Here is an 18,991-nt window from a genome sequence, read left to right as displayed (position 1 = left end):
ACCAAGAACCTGATGCCTAAATACCACTGTGGAAAAACAATGCTCCATTATTCCCTTTTCTGTTCTCCTTGAGTTTTGGGTCAGAAGCCAAGAAGTACCAATATTGGAAAAGTTATAAACAAAGTCTTATTACAAAACCATTTTTAAAGGAAAAGTTTGTAACTTTCACAGAGGAGTAACACAATCCTTTGGGATTCCTATGTCAGAGAGAGATGTAAAAGAATCCTTAAGAAAGGGGTTAAGAAGAGGTAGTAGAATTTTGCTATCTGTTCTTCACTTACTGACTCCTTGATTCTCAAGGCTATAAGATAATAAACACTACAGAGAAAAATCCAAGAGACAGACAAAACTGGGTAGGATACTGCATCTACAAATTCAACTCAAGAGATCCATAACTCACGCATGATACTTCACTCTCGACTACAATACTCTGACCACATTCATTCTAGTTCAATAATAACCATTTTACCCAGTTGATGGTAAGCAGCGATTTTATTTAACATGACTTGCTTTTTGCCAATTAAACATTTGAACAGAGATGATTAGCTGATCTTTGAAGTATACTTGCTATTCGATATGCTAATATTTCCCATGTAATGGAAGACTGCAATAAAATTATTCCAAGTTCCAAGCTTCCATACTTTTATAACTTGGGTACAATCTGTTAAGGGTAACAGTGCTGGGGCACAAGGCAGGTTTCCATCTACTTCGCTTCAGCCTATTATACTGAATTTTACTTAGTACTAAAATTACTAACTTGTACTTCTAAAGGCTGGAAAAAATAAGCTCCCCCAAATATCTAATTTAGTATAATCTTCGCCAGTAAGAATAGCAAAGTTTGCTTACAAAATTGAAAGCTTCCTGTAACATTTTATAATTTTTTGTTTTTTCCACCATCTTAAATTTCAGAAATACTCATTTACTTCTTCCCTCTTAATAGAGGGATCACTACCACTCTGCTTCACGAATGAAATAACCTAACTCCTGCTTCTCTCAAATTCATATCCTCTGGAGACTCACTCAAACTGAGTAATAATAAATTCACTGACAGGTCTGCAACTCAGATTTCACTAATACATGGAAATTCTTCCACAGCAAAAGGTCAGTGCCATGAATTTAATTGTCTGAATTTCATAACCCTTGATAAATGGAGACACCTTAAAGCTCGGTTTATACTCTTTGATACAGGATTTCAGAGCATGCTTCAAATAGCTTCTGATAAGCTGTATTAATAGCTCAGCCTCATTTTATCATTAAAATAATCTACAAGTATCAGAAGACTAATTAATTGTGTTGTCATAACTGGTAAATAAGTCTTAAAATATGTGTAGATAGAAATGAACCCTCTCAGTTCCTTTGCCTCACCTGGATTCTCCTAGAGCAGAGATGAACAAACTGGGATTTTAGTATAACACAGTGGACAGTGCTTTCACAAATTCCAATTCTGTAATTTAGGGTTTTTCCATATTTATTTTTAAATATACAAAAAGATTAAACTATTAATATAAATATTTTCTCTCAAATATGTAATATTCTTATGTAAAGAAAAGGTTTCCAAACATTTACAAAGCAATCTAAAGATAAGTAAACCTGATTTAGGATCATTACATTAACCAAAATAATTTTCTAGAGAAGGTCTCATGTAAAAGTAATGCTCACTGGCCTCCTCACATCAATACTTCAGGATGGATCCAAAGCCACACTCTGCTTGATTTACTTCAGGGATCACTTCCAATGGGAAAAAAAAAATTCAGAAAAAGGTCTCACGACATAGTGGACAAGTGGATTTGTTGCTAGATGTAAACCATTTGTACTGAAAAAGAAAAGGTTTTGAACGTTAAAAGAACCTTTTAAAGCTGTCATATCACATACACATCTAACGTAAGCTTAACAATGATAATGTGGAAAAATACCAAAAGTTTAGCCTCCTCCATTCATCTTCAAAATCAACACAACTCAGCATTACTTCCAACGGCTACAGGATGATGCTTTCTCCCCACACACAAGCACGAAGACACGTGAGGAAGACAAGACCTCCTCATGAAGCAACTGTACGCAGGGCAGCTGACGGTTAAAGAACAGAGAGCAAAGAGCTCTGACGCCAAATGGCCTCTCCTTCCAATTGTTTTCAGTCTCCTTTATGCTACTGGTCTCCGTGAATTACTAATTACCTTTTACAGATGTTGAAACATCATTTTAATATTAACTACATTTAAGAGTTTAACATTATTTTCTTTTCCAAAATTAGGTATCACACATATAAAATATACGTAAAATATAAGTAAGTTAATTTCTCTTGGAACTTACCAAGCAGGCTGAATGGAACTTTTTCTTGCATGTTCTACAGGCTTTTTTGGGAAGAGAATAGTTGAAACCATGAATGACTGAGAAGCAGATCATGCAATCTTCGACACCCTCAAAACGTTTGTCTACATTATTTTTCCATAATGCGAGGCCTTCCATAATACTTCCATTCTGTTACAACAAGGAAAAAGGATAAAGTAAACATGCTCTGAAGAGTACCAAAGTTATTTTTATTCAATTTCATAAATTTTAAAATTGAATTTGAATTTGGAGAGAAGAGAATCTGCTTGGCTATCTTTACATCTCCTAAGTTTTCTGAATGGTGGTTTTTAAAATGACCTCCCAAATTGTAGGACCCAGATATATTTTCTCTTCTTTAAGGACAGACTTGAAAGAAAGGCTTCCACACCAATACATCAAGCTCTACGATATCAATGTGGAAACAACTATAATTTGTTTAAAAGTCAAAGACCTTTGAGAGTAGTGGGATTTCTGTAATCACAGAAGGAGAGTTGAAATCTTAGACTAAAAGTAGCTCCAAAGACATTGATTGGTTCGGTATCTTGCAAGAAGATTCCCTCTCAAGCAACTGTAACACTACATAACGTTCTAGATCCTCCACAATGCCAGTGGAGTAAAGTCAATTCCTCTCAGACACCAGGAAAAAGATTGTAGAACCTTAAAAATTTCAACAGTTGGGCAGGGTCAAGTCATTTAGGCATATATCTGTGTTGATCGAAGGAAATACAGTGTATCGGTTTCAACCTCAAGCAGAAGGGATGTGGTTTAAGTCTGACCACCCTTTCCAAGAGCAGGTCAGCAGGGCTCTATGTGGGGAGTCAAATGTGAGACACAGACTTACTTGATGGGTGAGGTAAGTGCTTAACTGCAGCATCCAATTCCGCCACTGCTGAACAGCCACTCCCACTCTCTTCCCACTCTCCACGGTTATTGAGCCCAGTGGATAATTTGAAGGCAGCTGGATTATAAGCTCAATAACTATGTCCTCAATTGTGTAAGTAGCCATCACTTCTCGGGTAGTAGCCCGAGCTTTAACCTGCAACACGGGAAACGTAATACTTTCCTGCAATTTTCTTTCTTTTGTTCAAAGAACATCTTGTTGGGATAGTCAGTCTTCAAAGACAACACAGGTAAGCGTGTTGGTTTATCAGACAAGAGATATTTATTTAATAGGTTTATATACCTAACATATTTTAAAGTGATTTTCATGAAATCCAAAGTTAGTTTCATAAGAAATTCTGCTCATAAAAAAGTATGAGTTTTAATACTGGGCTTATCACATCATAATTTTTTAACAGCCAATGACAGAATGAGGGTATCACTTCCATTTAGAAGTCTCCCAACTCTTTCTCTGCCACAGCATTCTCTTGAGCTTTAAAGCCAACCATCAACTGTTAGACCATTTCCATCTATTAACGAGCTACAAGTTCGAATAAATCATCACAAAATTTCTAACATTTTATGGAACTTTCCCACTGATACTACCTCACTCAGGCCCTCCTTGTTACTCGTAATATCTACACCAGTGATATCCCGACTCTGCATTTGAACCCAAGCTCCATGCCAACAGCCAGTACTATATGTTGCAGGCAAAGCAATTTCACAGATTAGAACTCTGACAATGTCACTTGCCTCAAAGGAAATTTTCAGTGGCTAAATAGGACCAAAATATTTTAGACGATCATTTGAAGCCTTTCCCAATATGGCCTAATTTATCACGGAAGCAGCTGGTTCTCTACTTACTTTCAGGAATCCTACGCTGTATGAATACTGGCTCATTCATCATTTCTTAGGCAGTCACAAAAATTACATTCTCACCTCCAAACTTTTGCTTTTGCCATACTGTTTTCCTTTGATATTCAATCCCCTTCCCCTCACTGTCCCTAAAACACAATCCTGCCCACTTCAAAGTAATCTTTCTCCATAAAGTTGCACCTGATCTCTCCAGCCGGCTGAGCCTTTCCCACTCTGACTGCAGAGCATTCTTCCTCTTAATGAGCCACTTTTTAGTTTCGAGTGAAAAAAAGATTACCAGGATCACGCTTTCCCCTTTATCAGATTATATGGTATTACATAATAAGGATCTGACCCTCTTAACCATGCATTTCCCAAGAAACTGGCACATAGTGCCTGGAATGGTATTCAGTATATATTTTGAATGAACTAACAAATGCTCAAAAACTCTGATGGGGTAAATGAAATTATAACATTGTTTTAATCTATATATTAATATTGAAATTTGATACTCAAGAATCAGAAAATAAAGTAGACAATTTCTACAGTTCTGAACCAATGGCTGATACTGTGATGACATGCACTACGAATGACATAATCAATATTTAAACAGCTTTTCAGGAAAAAATTCAAGATAATACTAACCGTCATGCCATTAAACAGTTGTGTACTTGTTTGTACAGAAGAAATTTCTTGAAAAGAAAGAACACTGCTGACATACTTGCTGGTAAATCTATCTACAATATTGAAAACACGCTTCTCACTACTATTCCACCACAGCCTGACCATGGCAGGCAAGTCTTTTAATGTCATATGATAGACTGAACAAGCCAGGTGTGGGATATGGTATGGGAGAGTCGCCGTTTCTGAGGAAAAAGCAAAGTCTTAGTTAGTAACATGTATTTCTTCCACAGAATAACAGACTAGAACATCCTTTTTAATTCCTTAACACCAGAGCCAGGGCTCATAAGATAAACATACCAAAGAAACCAGAACTCTGGAGCATTCGCAAACCCATACATTCAAAGTAAACCATTAGAATGGCAAAAAAAGAAGTAAAAAGAATGAAGATCCCAATTGACAACGAAAAATATGCCTAGAAATAGAAGTCTGTATTTCACATGACAGATGACAAAAAAAGAGGAACACGCATATTTTAAGGAGGAACCCTGCCTCCACCCAGGGTGGAAAAAATTTTAAATAAAAAGGAGGAAAGAGACCGTCTTTCTTATAAATTATGAAAAAGAGTTTGGTCCCGACACCTTCCCCAGAGCTCGCTGATGTGTTATACAAAAGTCCTAGAATATCCACCTCAATACTCACAAGACACAGGACCCTCCTCATATCTCCAAGGCATTTAAAAAATCCCAGTTGTTCAAGGAGACCACTTAAACCACTGGAGTACAAACTAGATGCATGGATATCTGCACCCTCAGTTAAAACGTGAGCTCATGGAGCGAAGGAAATAAATGTTACCCATCTTTGTTTCCCCAACTGAAGACTACTTATATGTAAGCATATATTACACTTCTAAATATAGACTACTTATACTTATTTATAAATATAAAGACTTATAAGACCATAAAACTTATAGAAGACTATAAGACTTATATAAGACTATAAGTCGACAAAACTACTTATAAATAAAACCATGTATTATTGTTTTATAAAACATATCATTTTATCTTTGCTTACAGAACAAACTAAACTTTAAGAATGTATGAATTCTTACCCTCACCCACAAGATCTGTTTGTCCTATTTAAATAAATGTGGAAATCGTGTACTTCAACATTCTCAGGGCCAGGACCCACATTTAGATTATTCTCCAAACTCGCAAGAATAATGCATAATAAATACAACCCATTCTGGACGTAGTCTCCAAGGAAAGACACAAACACACATCTTACCTCTGATACTCCTCAGCTGGAGTTCTTCCGTAAAGAATGTTTTAGGCTCCTTATTGGAGAGCTCAATAGCGGTCTCTGCATAGGTCGGATTTTCTGGCATTAGCCTGAACAGGTGATAGAGCAATTTATTCAAACTTTTTGTTTTTCGAAGGTACATTGAATACAGTGCCCGAAGCTGGTGGGGAGCAAGGAAGTTTTGTTAGTAAACCCAATTAAACCCAGAGAATCAGTAGAGAAGAACAAACCAAAACAGAATAGGCTGTACAACACAATGAAAAAAGCATTAATTTGAACACTTAGAATTACACGGAGGAGTCCTACAAAATATATGCCACATCTGTACTTCCCAACAGGCCATTTGATGGCACTGCTCCCCTTCTTTCTTCACAAACAAGCAGAAGTTTTCACTAGCCCCTCATTATTAGACGTATGCTTCTAACATCTTTCTCCAACCATCTCCCTGCTAATAAGTTCACGTCTACTTGGAGTCTCTAAGAAATCTACTCCCCGCTCCCAGACGACTGGCTCCCTCTCCCTCCCAAGTCTTCCACACACCCCTTCTGCCCCATAGTCCTTTACCTTTCAAAATCCTGCCCAAAACTAATCCCATTTTTATGGCTGATCTCACACTGTATCAAACACGCCAGCATTTCTTTAGAAAAGAGAGAACAAACTAGTAGTCCAAAATGTCTAGGGGGACTTCCTGTTTTGTAAAGCAGGATTTCACTCAAAAATATGGATTTCTGGTTCCTTTTTAAAAAACTAGAGGAGAATCTTATACAATAAGTCAGTGAGAGAAAGATAAATACCATATAATTTCACTCATATGTGGAATTTACGAAACAAAACAAAAAAGCAAAGGTTAAAAAAAGAGAGAGGCAAACCAAGAAACAGACTAGAGCACACACTGATAGCTCGGGGGTGGGGAGTGGGTAAGGGATGGCTGAAACAGGCGGTGGGGATGGAGGAGGGCACTAGTTGTGCCAAGCACGGGGTGATGTGCGCAAGTGCTGAATCACCTATTGTACATCTGAAACTAATACGACACTTTTAACAAAACTGGGATTAAAATAAAATCTTAAAAAATAGGAAAATCTGGCACCACTAGGTGCACTAGAGGCATCTGTGTGCTTCAGGACTCATTCTTCAATAACCCAGTTTTCACCTGCTCACATTCATTTTGCAACTCTTTGGTATATGTACCTGTTTTAAAATTCTTTTTCCCACTCAAGTACAGATCTCTGCTTAGTGCAAAGACACCATTTTCTGAACACTATAAATGCTCAAAAACGTATCAAGCCATAGGACATGGAATTTATTTTTACAATATGTTGGTCAAAGTACCTCAATGGAGAAATCTGGAGGACACTAGTTTTCCAAGTAACCAACTCAGTATCATCAAAAAGGACACACTGACATTCTGTGTCTCCTGAGGTGACAAACTGATGGCACATCACCACTGTGCAGTAAGTGTGCTCTTGCTGAAAATTAACCAGAGACTAATCATGAGGAAACGATCAGACAAACCCAAATCCTTAGAGAGTCTACAAAATAACTAACCTGATGACGGACACTAAAGAAAAAAAGGCATGGGACAAGCAAATGCAGACATCACCCTTGACCGAATCCTCAACAGAGAAGGGATACAACACTAAAGGACACACAGAGACAACCAGGAAAGTGTGGATGCACATTAGATGTTATTGCATTAAAATTAAATTCGAGTGTAATGACGGTATTAATACACTTGTGTAGAAGCATATCCTTGTTCTTAGGAGATACCTGTTTAACTACTTTTGGTAAAGCACCATGATGTCTTTAACTTACTTTCAGGTAGGTCAGCAGGAAAAAAGTAAAGACAGAGAAAGCATGTACCTCCTCTGCAAGTCAGATTTTTTTTTTCAAAAACAGTTGAACTAGAATTTTAAAAAAATTAATCAGGGGGAAGAGTGGAATCATACATATCAAAGAATGTTTTTGATAAAGGTTAGTATCCAAAATATAAAAAGAACCCCTAAAACTCAATACCCAAATAATCCAGTTAAAAAATGGGCATGAATAGACATTCTTCCAAAGAAGACATACAAATGGCTAACAGGCACATGAGAAGATTCTCAATATCACTCATCATCAGGGAAATACAAATCAAAACCACGATGAGAGATCACCTCACACCTGTCAGAATGGCTACAAGTAACAATACAGGAAACAACACGTGTTGGCGAGGACGCGGAAAAAGGGGAATCCCCTCACCCTGTTGGTGGGGATGCAGACTGGGGCAGCCACTCTGGGAAACAATATGGAAGTACCTCACAAAAGTTACAGACACTACCCTGGGCTGATGGGCTGGCTCAGTCAGCAGGACGTGAGAACCCTGATCCACAGGCTATGAGTTTAAGCCCCACACGGGGCATAGAGCCTACTAAAAAAACAACAAACACAACTAATGTCACATTATCTTCTAAGAAAAGTAGAAGCGGACTCTTTGTGTGTGGCACAGAACAACAGACCTGTAGCACTAAAATATTAACACACTGTTGCATAAAAACACTGAACTACCCTCTGATCCAGCAACTGCACTACTAAGGTACCTGCCCAAAGGGTACAAAACACTGATTCCGAGGGATGCATGCGACCAGTGTTTATCACAGCACTATCAGCAACAGCCAGATTATGGGAAAAGCCCAAATGTCCATCGACGGATGAATAAAGATGTGGTAAATACATACAATGGAATATCACACAGCCATCAAAAAGAATGAAATCTTGCCATTTGCAACAACATGGATGGAATTAGACAGTATTATGCTAAGCGAAATAACATAGAGAAAGACAAATACAATCTCATATGTGGAATTTAAGGAAAAAAAAACAGATGAACATAGCAGGGGGAAAAAAACCAGAGAAACCAGAAAACAGACTCTTAACTATAGAGAATACACTGATGGTTACCCACAGAGGAGGTAGATGGAAGAATGGGTAAAATAAGTGATGGGCATTAAGGCAGGCTCTTGTTGGGATGAGCACTGGGTATTATACATAAGTAATGAATCACTAAATTCTACTCCTAAAACTAATATTATACTGCATGTTAACTGGAATTTAAATAAAAACCTGAAAAAGAAAAAAATCAACAAACTTTTTAAAACATGTATGTTACCCAGAAGTCCCACTCTAAGGTACACAACACAATAAAAACATATGTCCACCCAAAAATTCATACACAATTTTTTACAGCAGCTTTATTCACAATAACCAAAAAGTGGAAACAATCTAAATGTCCATCAATGGATAAATGAATAAACAAAATGTGGTAAACTGACACAACGGAATATTACTCGTCATAAAAAGGAATGTAGCACTGGGTACCTGGGTAGCTCAGTCAATTAACCCTCTGACGTTGTTACAGGTCATGATCTCACAGTTCATGAGTTCGAGCCCCCATCTGGCTCTCTACTGGCCATGCAGAACCTGCTTTGGATCCTCTATCGGTCTCTCTCCCTGCCCCTCCACTGCTTGCTCTCTCTCCCTCTCTCTCAAAAACAAACATTTAAAAAAAAAAACAGGAATGCGGTGCTGATGCATGCCATAACACGCATGTATTTGCAAACATCCTAAGTGAAATACGGCAGACACAGCAAAAGACCACGTATGTGAAATGTTCACAATAGGCAAATCCATAGAGACACAGATTAGTGGCTGCCAGGGGCTGGTTGGGAGGGTTTGAGAGGAAATGCGAACTGTTTGCAAATGGGAAAAGGTCCCTTTATTCAGGTGCTGAAATGTTCTAGATTAGAAGTGGTGATATTTACACAATTCTGTGAATATAGCAGAAACACCAAACTGCACACTTTCAATAAGTAAATTTGATAGTATGTGAAATACATCTCAATAAAGCTATGAAACACATACATGCATAACTTTGTTCCAGTTCAATCTGGGAGTTTTGTTTTTAAGAAAAAATTTTTAAAACAAAACCAGATTTAGGAATGATTAGCATTTTTTAAAAAAAAATCTCAGCTTGTTTTAGAATTTATCTAATAAGTGCCATTAATTCAGTCGTTCTGGTTTAATATCTACAGCCCGATTCAAGTTCTAGGCTCAGTAAGTGCTGCTCTACAATTCGTTGTAGAGCCTCCCCTAATTCTGGTTAATGAAAAAAGTGATGTATAATTTTCTTTGTTCAGTTTGAGAGTTTTTATTTATTTTGAGAGAGCGAGCTCAAGCAGAGGAGGGGGAGAGAGAGAGAGAGAGAAAGAAGAATCCCCAGCAGGCTCTGCACTGACAGTGTGGGGTTCGATGCCATGAACTGTGAGATCATGACCTAAGCTGAGATCAAGAGTTGGATGCTTAACCAACGGGTTCACCCCGCTGCCCCTGCATGGCCATTTTCTAAACTTGTGAATATAAGACGATAACAACAAAATTCTTACATGTGGAAGCCCCACTTTCCTCCAACAGTTTAGAGATCAACAATATTTTAAGAAACAAATATAAAGCCCATCAAGGAGTTCTTGAACTATACCACCAGCAAATAAAAACTATCTCAAGTCACAAACATAAGTGGCAGGCCTGAAGAAAAATAAAACTATTTTTTTAAGTTTATTTATCTTAAGAGAGAAAGAATGAATGAATATGAATATGCAGGAAGGACAGAGAGATGGGAAGAGGGAGAGAATCCCAAGCAGGCTCCACACCGTCAGTGCAGAGCCAGACACGGGGCTCGGTCCCACGAACCATGAGACCAAGAGTCAGACGCTTAACCTACTGCGCCACCAGGCATCCCAGAAAAATAAAACAATTTAAATATCTAGACCACTGTTGCTTCTGTGATTTGATTTTTCCCTTAGATATACAAATGCAAAGATGCATATTTGTTCCTGTATTTGTATCAAGGTATGAGCTATTTGCAACAACATAATCATAACTTAAGAATTTTGAAAAATCACATTTGAAAAGAATGCCATATTTAGTTACATCTTAAATATGAGGTAATAAACTATATTTATATTGTCAAAAAAAAGCCACTGTTTATATTTAAAAAGTCCTAAGTTTACTAAACTGACTCAATTAGTATTTCATTGAAACTTTTAAAACGGGGATCTGCCTAAAGAATGAAAAGGGGGGAAAAAAACTGAAGTAGATTTTTCCAGCTTCCCTCCTAGACAATGAGGTCTTTTTCCCTAAACACGAGACAAGAGAGACATCTAGTGGCTGCTAGAATAATTTGAGCAAAAGTGTTACCAAGTATTTTCACCAATTAGAGATAACAGTTTGAAGTACACGGGTAACATTTCATTGATCTTTCTCGAAACACTGATTTTTCTAATAAGGTATATTCTCAATGATGTATTAACTAGAATCTCTACAAGGATCAGAAGTTAACCAAAGAAAAAAAACAAGATCAAATTATTTTGAAATTATTACTGTGGCAATATAAAATAACTCTTTTGTTTCCTGCAATAAAAGGACTTGGTGGTTACATTCAGTTAGAAAAAAAAATTGATTCCAGGACATTCCCGAGATTGATTACTTTTGAAAAAATTGTGAGTGAGTGAGTGTGTGTGTGTGTTTGTGTGTGTATGAGTGTGAGAGAGAGAGAGACAGACAGACAGACAGACAGAGGCCGAGGTGAGGGGGAGAGATAAGGAAGTAAGGGACAGAAATAAATTTAGCAGAATGTCTGAAGTTAGCCAAATAAGATTAGATCGAAATGTGAGGCATTTTCCCTTTTTTTCCAAAAGGAGGGGAAACAAAGGGTTTAGGACAGTAACAATGAAACACACAGAAGACAAAACTGTCAAAAGTTATTGTATCTTTATTTACCTGAGATGAAGCAGCTTTGAAGAAAGTAAGTATTAATTTCCAAGTGAGGAGATACCCCAGAACATAGCAGAAGTCTTCACTCAGTGGCTTAATAGTAACTATCTGTCCAACAGGAATACATCCCAAAACGTTTTCTAGTAAGTCCTCTTGAGTGTTAAGAAGAGACATCAGTACTGCTGGTGGTGACCTACGAGTCAATGATTAAACACCACAATTTTCTCCATAACTTGTCCCTTAAAAAATTGACGATATGTATAAACTTTACACATTTTAGGAAAATCTTTCTCTATTTTCCAGAACCATTTCTGGGTGGCTCAATCAGTTAAGCTCTTGATTTTAGCTTAGCTCATGATCTCACAATTCATGACTTCAAGCCCCACATCAGGCTCCACACTGACAGCACAGAGCCTGCTTGGGATTCTCTCTCCCTCGCTCTCTGCCCCTCCTCTGCTCATTCTCACTCACACTCTCTCTCAAAATAAATAAGCTAAAAGAAAATAAATTCCCCCTTTACAGATTCAGTTTTAACTTCTAATTTTTTTTTAACTTCTAATTTTGCATAATGGCAATTACAGAATCTGGAAGACATAGAACATTGTATAAATACACATATAAAACATATAAATATATACTTTTTCATATTTATTTAACAAATATATAATATATATATTTAAGTCTCTTTATTACTTTTGAGAGAGAGACACCACGAGCAGGAGAGGGGCAGAGAGAGAGCAGGAGAGAGAATCCCAAGCAGGCTCCACACTATCAGTGCAGAGCCCAAAGCAGGGCTCAAGAGGTCATGACTTGAGCCAAAATCAAGAGTCAGCCACTTAACCAACTGAGCCACACAGGCGTCCCACAAATATGTAAAATAAACATTAAACGTAAGTTGTATATTTATAAGACATGTAAAGTATTATTCACATTTGTATATTTTAAAACTATTTGAAATATACTATAAAGTATAGGCTCTAGAAGTTAGCACTTAAAGGAAAGACCCTTTTAGAAAAGACAGATTTCAACCTTCTGTTTTTATGGATGGGAAAAAAAAGAAAAATCAACAGCCAGAGCAACTAAATGACTGGTCTCAAGCCCGTCAGCTAGTAAGGGGAAAGATGAGGGAAACCAGCTCCTACTAGGTCCCTAGAAAGGCATGAAAGCATTAAGACTGTGTATCTTTTCAGGAAAGTAAATTCAATATTCAAATTAACTCATGACAATGTAAGTTCATTTTCTTCTTTACTAAACTAGTGCACTCAGTAACACTTGAGGTAAACTTAGGACATTCCCAAAAAGTGAAATACTTGTGTATATCTTGTCAACTTCTGACACTGTGGGTCAGTGCTCTCTCACCTCGGTAATGTCTCTAGCCCTGTGGCCGCCTTTTCCCAGCTTCAAGCTTCCCCCTTAGGTTTTTATCTTCGACACCACCATCCCACGTACAAACCCTTCTCTGTTCCAGACCAACAGTGACTAGATTTTACAAATACAGCTCAGATCTCTCTCCTTTCCACACTGCCCTCCATGCACTGTTACTGTTTCTAGAATGGTCTCCACGTCTGCTTGCTTCCTTGTATAATTTATGATTCATATTATAGCCAGAATCAGCTGGTACTTTTCCCATCTTCTACCAAATATGCCCCAAATCCCAGAAAATGTAATTTTAAGGGCATTTTATTATCTAAGTACCCTTTCAACTTTATTTTCCACTATACATCCCCAGACTACTCCACATATTGACTCATTTATCCTTTTATTCAGCAAATGATCAGTATTTTTTAAGTCTGCTTTAGGCCAGGAACCATTCTGGCTGCTTTGAGTACAGTCAGGAACAAGAGATAAAATTTCTAACTTTACAGAGCTTCTATTCCAGCAGAGGACAATAAAAAATGTGTTGAGTGGCAATTACTCAACACCCCCAAACATAACCTGAATATTCATGCCTTTACGCCTTTGCACACAGAATTCTCTTAACTTCTATGGCCTCCCCTGCCCTGCTGAAATGCTACCGGACTTCGAAGATGTCTCTTCCTCAAGAAGTCTTCCCCGCTGGCCCACAGCAGCTGTCTCCCTCTCATCAGCTGCCTGTCCCCTTCCATACCACTCGCCACCCCCTGGGTCCTATTACAGAGGAATACTGTCTATAACAGATGATGAGCTTCTTAAGAACAAGAAGGATTATACTAACCATCATATTCTCCCATTAGCTTTTAATTACTACTCTGGATAAAGTGGGCGCTCAATAGATCTTGGAATTGATACATTGTTTCCACAGCTATCATGTGGTCAAAGAAAGTTTTGCTAAATTGTAGCAAATTGATAGAATTTAAGAACAGTTAAGGAGAGAGACTATCTTTTTGGCTGAACTCTAGATTTCATTTACATATTACAGAGGATTTTGAAGATCTATTGAATATATACTCTAAATTTAGAGCTTTTGTATTTATCAATCTTCTAAAGTTACAAGATAAGTAGAAGAATTTAATAAAACAAATTATTTAAAAAGCTTACAAGGCTGGTTCTTCTTCTTCATCTCCATATGACTTCAGATTATCCTGATCATATTGTGGTAATTCAGGCATCAATCTGCAGGTCAGAATATATTTCATATTATATTAAATTGTTCATTGTTAAATCATGCTCAAGAGCAGAAAGACCAATACTTAACTTTTAATGAGGATATTTTTAAATGGTTTTTTTCTGAAATAACCAACAATTGCCAGGGCTATCTAAATGGAAACTGTGTATGGAAAACAGTGACCTAGATGATCAAAACTTTGGCATTTGTTGTTGTGTTGCTGTTTTTTACTTGGGCTTTTAATGACTAAGAGAGCTAATATATTCTATTTTTTATAGCGCCACCACAAGAATTCAATTGGAAGAATTCTTACTTGTACAGCATATGGTAAACAGCAATTTGCACAGGCCGAGCTCTGTAGAGGAGTAATGGGGCCAAAGTATTTAGCAAAGTCTGCAGATATTCTGGTAAGTTTGTTTTTCGGCCAGCATCCAATCTTGAAGGGAGTTTTTGATTCAATAGCTGGTCCTTTGGGATATATGTTAATGTTTCACACATTGGCTTCAGCACTGCATTCTGGAAGGATGTTTCAGATGTATCTTTGCTTTCTCCTGATAACAAAAAGGAAAGAAATATGCACGTCCCAACACAAGTAAGTAATACAGCTTGACTGATTCACAGAATGTCAAATTTCTTTTCTTTCTTTTTTTTTTTTTTTTAAATATTTTTGAGGGAGCCTAAGTGGGAAACGGGCAGAGAGAGAAAGGGGTAGAGGATCCAAAGTGGCCTCTGCCTGACAGCACAGAGTCCAATTTGGGGCTTGAACCCATGAACCATGAGATCATAACCTAAGCCACCCAGGCGCCCCCAGTCAAATATAATTTAAGAAAATGAAATTAAAAATTGACAAACATTAGTGCTGTCCTAGCTAGAAACTGCTTACTGTAATTTTAACTGGTGATCAAAACTGTTTAATAACTTCTATTAAAAAAAGAGAAGCCTGGGGTGCCTGGGTGGCTCAGTAAGTTAAGTGTCCCAACTCTCAATTTTGGGTCAGGTCATGATCTCATGGTTTGTGAGTTCAAGCCCCACTGTCAGTGCAGAGCTTGCTTGGGATTCTCTCTCTCCCTCTCTTTCTCCTCCTACTCCACTGGTGCTAAATATATAAACTTAAAACAATTTAAAAAAAGAGAAGTGTGAGTTATAAATTGATTCATGTTATCCGAATTACTATTATTTTAATGCAATAGACTTTGGATACTTTGCTACTTTTCAATTCTTAACTGTAAAGCAGAAGCACACATTTCACTTCTGAGAGGCCAAGCTTTCTCTCAGGCTCTCCCCCCTCCCCCCGCTCAGGCTCTTAACTGTTCTGTACGGTTGACTTAAACATCCAAAGTATTTGTTTTGAATTTTTCAACCAGTCATTTGCAATGAATCTCACTATGATTCCCCTTTCACTTGCCTGTAACAGTCACCAAAAGAGGTAAAAGTAAACTGTGGATGCCTTGGGAAAAAAATTCTTTCCATTCAGTCATTAGATTCGCAGGGAGATGGTCAATGGTATCCAGAGTTGGGGAATCAAAAAAAGCACTGAGCTCACAGGCCAAATCACAGCTGACACAGGCAAACAGTTGTACAAGTGGAACAGAACACAATGCATAATTTTCCCTTGTTGTCTGAAGAAACAGAAACGAACGGGTAAGCAGGTGTCTGCCAGAACACCACAAATCAAGGCAATGAACAAAAGCCTATTTCGTTCCTCTAAATTTTAAAATAAAACGCAGTTCATGTGTAGAGTCTCAGGTGACATATCTTACATCAAAATAGCTTTTTAAAAAATTAAATACTAAGAATTAGAATCAATTTATTCTGAAATCTTCCTTTTTTTCAAACACTATGAAAGAAAATATCAATTGCCATTTACCAAGTGAAACGTATTAAAAACATTTACAATCTCAAGGAGCCCGACTAACTGGGCATTGTTAAGTCACTTTAAAATAAGGAAACCGAGGCTCATGCAGGTCAAATTTGAATACCCTCAGCTCCACAGATACTAGCAAACAAAGCAGAAATTCAGACCAATTCAACCCAATGACTTGCTACATTGGAGCCCACAAATGTCACACTTGTTTTGTGTTATAAAAAGAACCCTAATTGCCTCTGAATTTGCTTAATCTTTAACTTACTGCTGACACAGTACATCTTAAGAATAATTTAAGAGTCAAAAAGATTGAAAGAATAGTCGTGAAAGATAAAACCTGCCAGGGCTGTATACAAAGATGATGCCAAAATGAGCTAATGGAGAGAATACTTTAATAGCAGGGGATCTGGTCACTGAATGACTGGCAGGCATTAAACCTCTATCACTTTACTGTTCTGTCAAATAGTACCTGGTGACAAATATATCTATAGTGTCTAAATGTTTGCAGAAGAGCAAATTCCTATCAGTACTTAAGGACTAAGATTAGTAATTGGCTCTAGTATATAGATACGCATGAAGACCCAACAGAGGTGATGGCACATCAGGTTAATTTACCTCCAACCAAGCCAACATGGAGCACATGATGAAGTCCCATTCACTCTCTGCCAAAGGAGAGGAACAGTATTTCAGGAACAGGGAAAGGAACCGGATTATTTCTATATTTACACCTAGTATCTCTGGACTTACTTCTGATAGATTACTGTGATAAAGACAAAAACAAAACAAAACAAATCAAAGCATTATATGGACATTCAACTGGAAACTATTTTATCTTAAATCTTACTTATAAAAGTCCGATTTAAATGTTTACCTTCTTATTACTGTCACTATAAGATACATAATTCTGCATACACATGGTAATGGGGGGTTGGGACCATAGTATAAAGTATCACTTACCAACTGAAAAGAAAAACATCTTCATGATCTTTTTTCCAGGTTATTAGAATTTTTAATATACCATGTAATAGCTCCCCATCATCTATGCTTCTGGTTTGCAGACAAGAGTTGAAAATGGCAAGGTGTCCAAAACCTCCTAAAGTAAAATTCAAAATGAAAATTAAATGTACACACCCACATCTATCTATACATATTGCCTTAAACCGAAGTCTTGTAGATGTAGAAATAATTGCTCTGTTTCTGATTAAATTGGTTTTTGACCAAAAAAAAAGGAATGATCACTCTCTTATCAAAGGATAAACAAGTAGGACACTCCAGTTAAGGCCCAAAAGTTGTAAAAAAGTAGAGAATAGGAGAGACATCACCAAGGATGGAGACATAGGTTGTTCCTGACTGCTTCCCCTCATAAGAAAAGCAACTAACAACTTAACTAACACCCTTCAAGAACAAGACATCACCAAGAGACCCCGACAGGGTTGAGGCCTGAGGCCATCCCTACACCTCTGAGACCAAGGCAATATGCATTAGAAAGGGAAGAAAAGCAGATATCCCCAGACCTCTTGGCCTCTGCCAGGAGAGTGCAGCACCATGTGGCGTGGTCTTCTGAGACTCTGATTCCTTCAGTACAAAAAGAGAACCTGGCAGGGAAAAGCAGCACCCTCCATTTATAGTGAGCTGCTTTGTGGGAGCCCCTACTCTGATCTTGCACCACTGGGACTGTGGGGAATCTGCAGGGCTCAACCACTGGGAATCTGAATGTGACAAACATTAGGGAGGTGACTGTAACACCCAGCACATGGGTCTTGGCAGACCAAGTTTATACCTGCATCACCTAGTAGTAATCCTAACCAGTGGCTTTTCTTACCTGTAGAACCAAGTCAAGGGTGCACTCTGATGAGCGGGCACAGATCTGCCTGACTCTGATCCTGGAAGGAGCTTTGCCAACCCCAGAGCCCAGTTTACTCACGCCCAAATAGGAGCTGAGTCACACTCCACCCACTGTGGAGCATCTTCCAGCTGCATCAGACCAGAAGGGCTGGAGACAACTCCTGAAAGCTGGGTGGCCCAATGGCACTCAAGCCAAGAGGCGGCTGAGCAGGGCTCATCGGCCCAGAGCAAACGCAATACTGTGCATTGAGGCTTCCCTTGCTACACACAAGCAGCATGATTAATTCAGAAACAGGGCTGAGGGCAGCTCCTGGCCCCCCGGCAATCACAGATACATTTGGGAAACCTAAGAGTAGCTTAAGGAGGCCCCTCCCCTTCCCACCCAGGCAAGGGAGCAAAGACCTAGCTAGCCCCATGCATGGAGAGTCTTCGGCCCCATCTGACCAGAGGGCTAGCAAAAATTCCTGAAAGCTGTATAGAGCACAGCAGCACTACAGGAGAGAGGCGGGCGAGCAGAGCAGACAGTCTGCAGAGCAAAGCCAGTGGCCCTGTTCAGTCAGGGAACTTGGGATGTAGTTCTGTCTGGGTTAAGACAATCAGAGCCTTACTGGCTTCAGAGCTGCTTCTGCCACGATGCCCAGGCAGGAAATCTTCATTTGTAGCTCCCCTCATCGCCAAATATGGCCTTTAGCCCGTATGATCAGAGGACCTAACCAGAGCACATGAGAAGCTCCATAACCTACCCATTAGCCTACAAAAGGTGGCACCTGAACGAAGAGCAGAATCTGTGGCTTCTCCCGCCTGCAGGACATCACCTGATAAGGGAATTCTGTGCATGTTCCTGCCAATTCAGGTCCCCCAGCAATGAGCTGTACAGGCTCTAGAATCTGTTTGCTGCCTTGCCAGGAGAG

At 38.5% G+C, this 18,991-nt stretch overlaps 1 protein-coding gene across 1 annotated transcript in view; it reads right to left on the bottom strand.

Moving 5' to 3' along the window:
* Positions 1-473: 473 nt before the first annotated feature.
* Positions 474-18,991, bottom strand: part of LTN1 (listerin E3 ubiquitin protein ligase 1) — a 63,035-nt gene continuing 44,517 nt past the window's right edge. The window contains exons 20-30 of the mRNA XM_029939085.1: positions 17,193-17,328; positions 16,851-16,995; positions 15,777-15,990; positions 14,685-14,922; positions 14,305-14,379; positions 11,794-11,980; positions 5,968-6,142; positions 4,705-4,925; positions 3,167-3,361; positions 2,308-2,475; positions 474-1,813 (exon numbers count right to left, since the gene is read on the bottom strand). Coding sequence (XP_029794945.1) covers positions 1,751-1,813; positions 2,308-2,475; positions 3,167-3,361; positions 4,705-4,925; positions 5,968-6,142; positions 11,794-11,980; positions 14,305-14,379; positions 14,685-14,922; positions 15,777-15,990; positions 16,851-16,995; positions 17,193-17,328 — 1,817 coding nt within the window. The 3' untranslated portion in view covers positions 474-1,750. The remainder of the gene's footprint in view (positions 1,814-2,307; positions 2,476-3,166; positions 3,362-4,704; positions 4,926-5,967; positions 6,143-11,793; positions 11,981-14,304; positions 14,380-14,684; positions 14,923-15,776; positions 15,991-16,850; positions 16,996-17,192; positions 17,329-18,991) is intronic.

Source organism: Suricata suricatta, chromosome 5 (assembly GCF_006229205.1).
Source record: "Suricata suricatta isolate VVHF042 chromosome 5, meerkat_22Aug2017_6uvM2_HiC, whole genome shotgun sequence".
Taxonomy (NCBI): Eukaryota; Metazoa; Chordata; class Mammalia; order Carnivora; family Herpestidae; genus Suricata; species Suricata suricatta.
The sequence above is the reverse complement of the archived record's forward strand: the minus strand, read 5'-3'. Positions and strand labels throughout refer to the sequence as shown.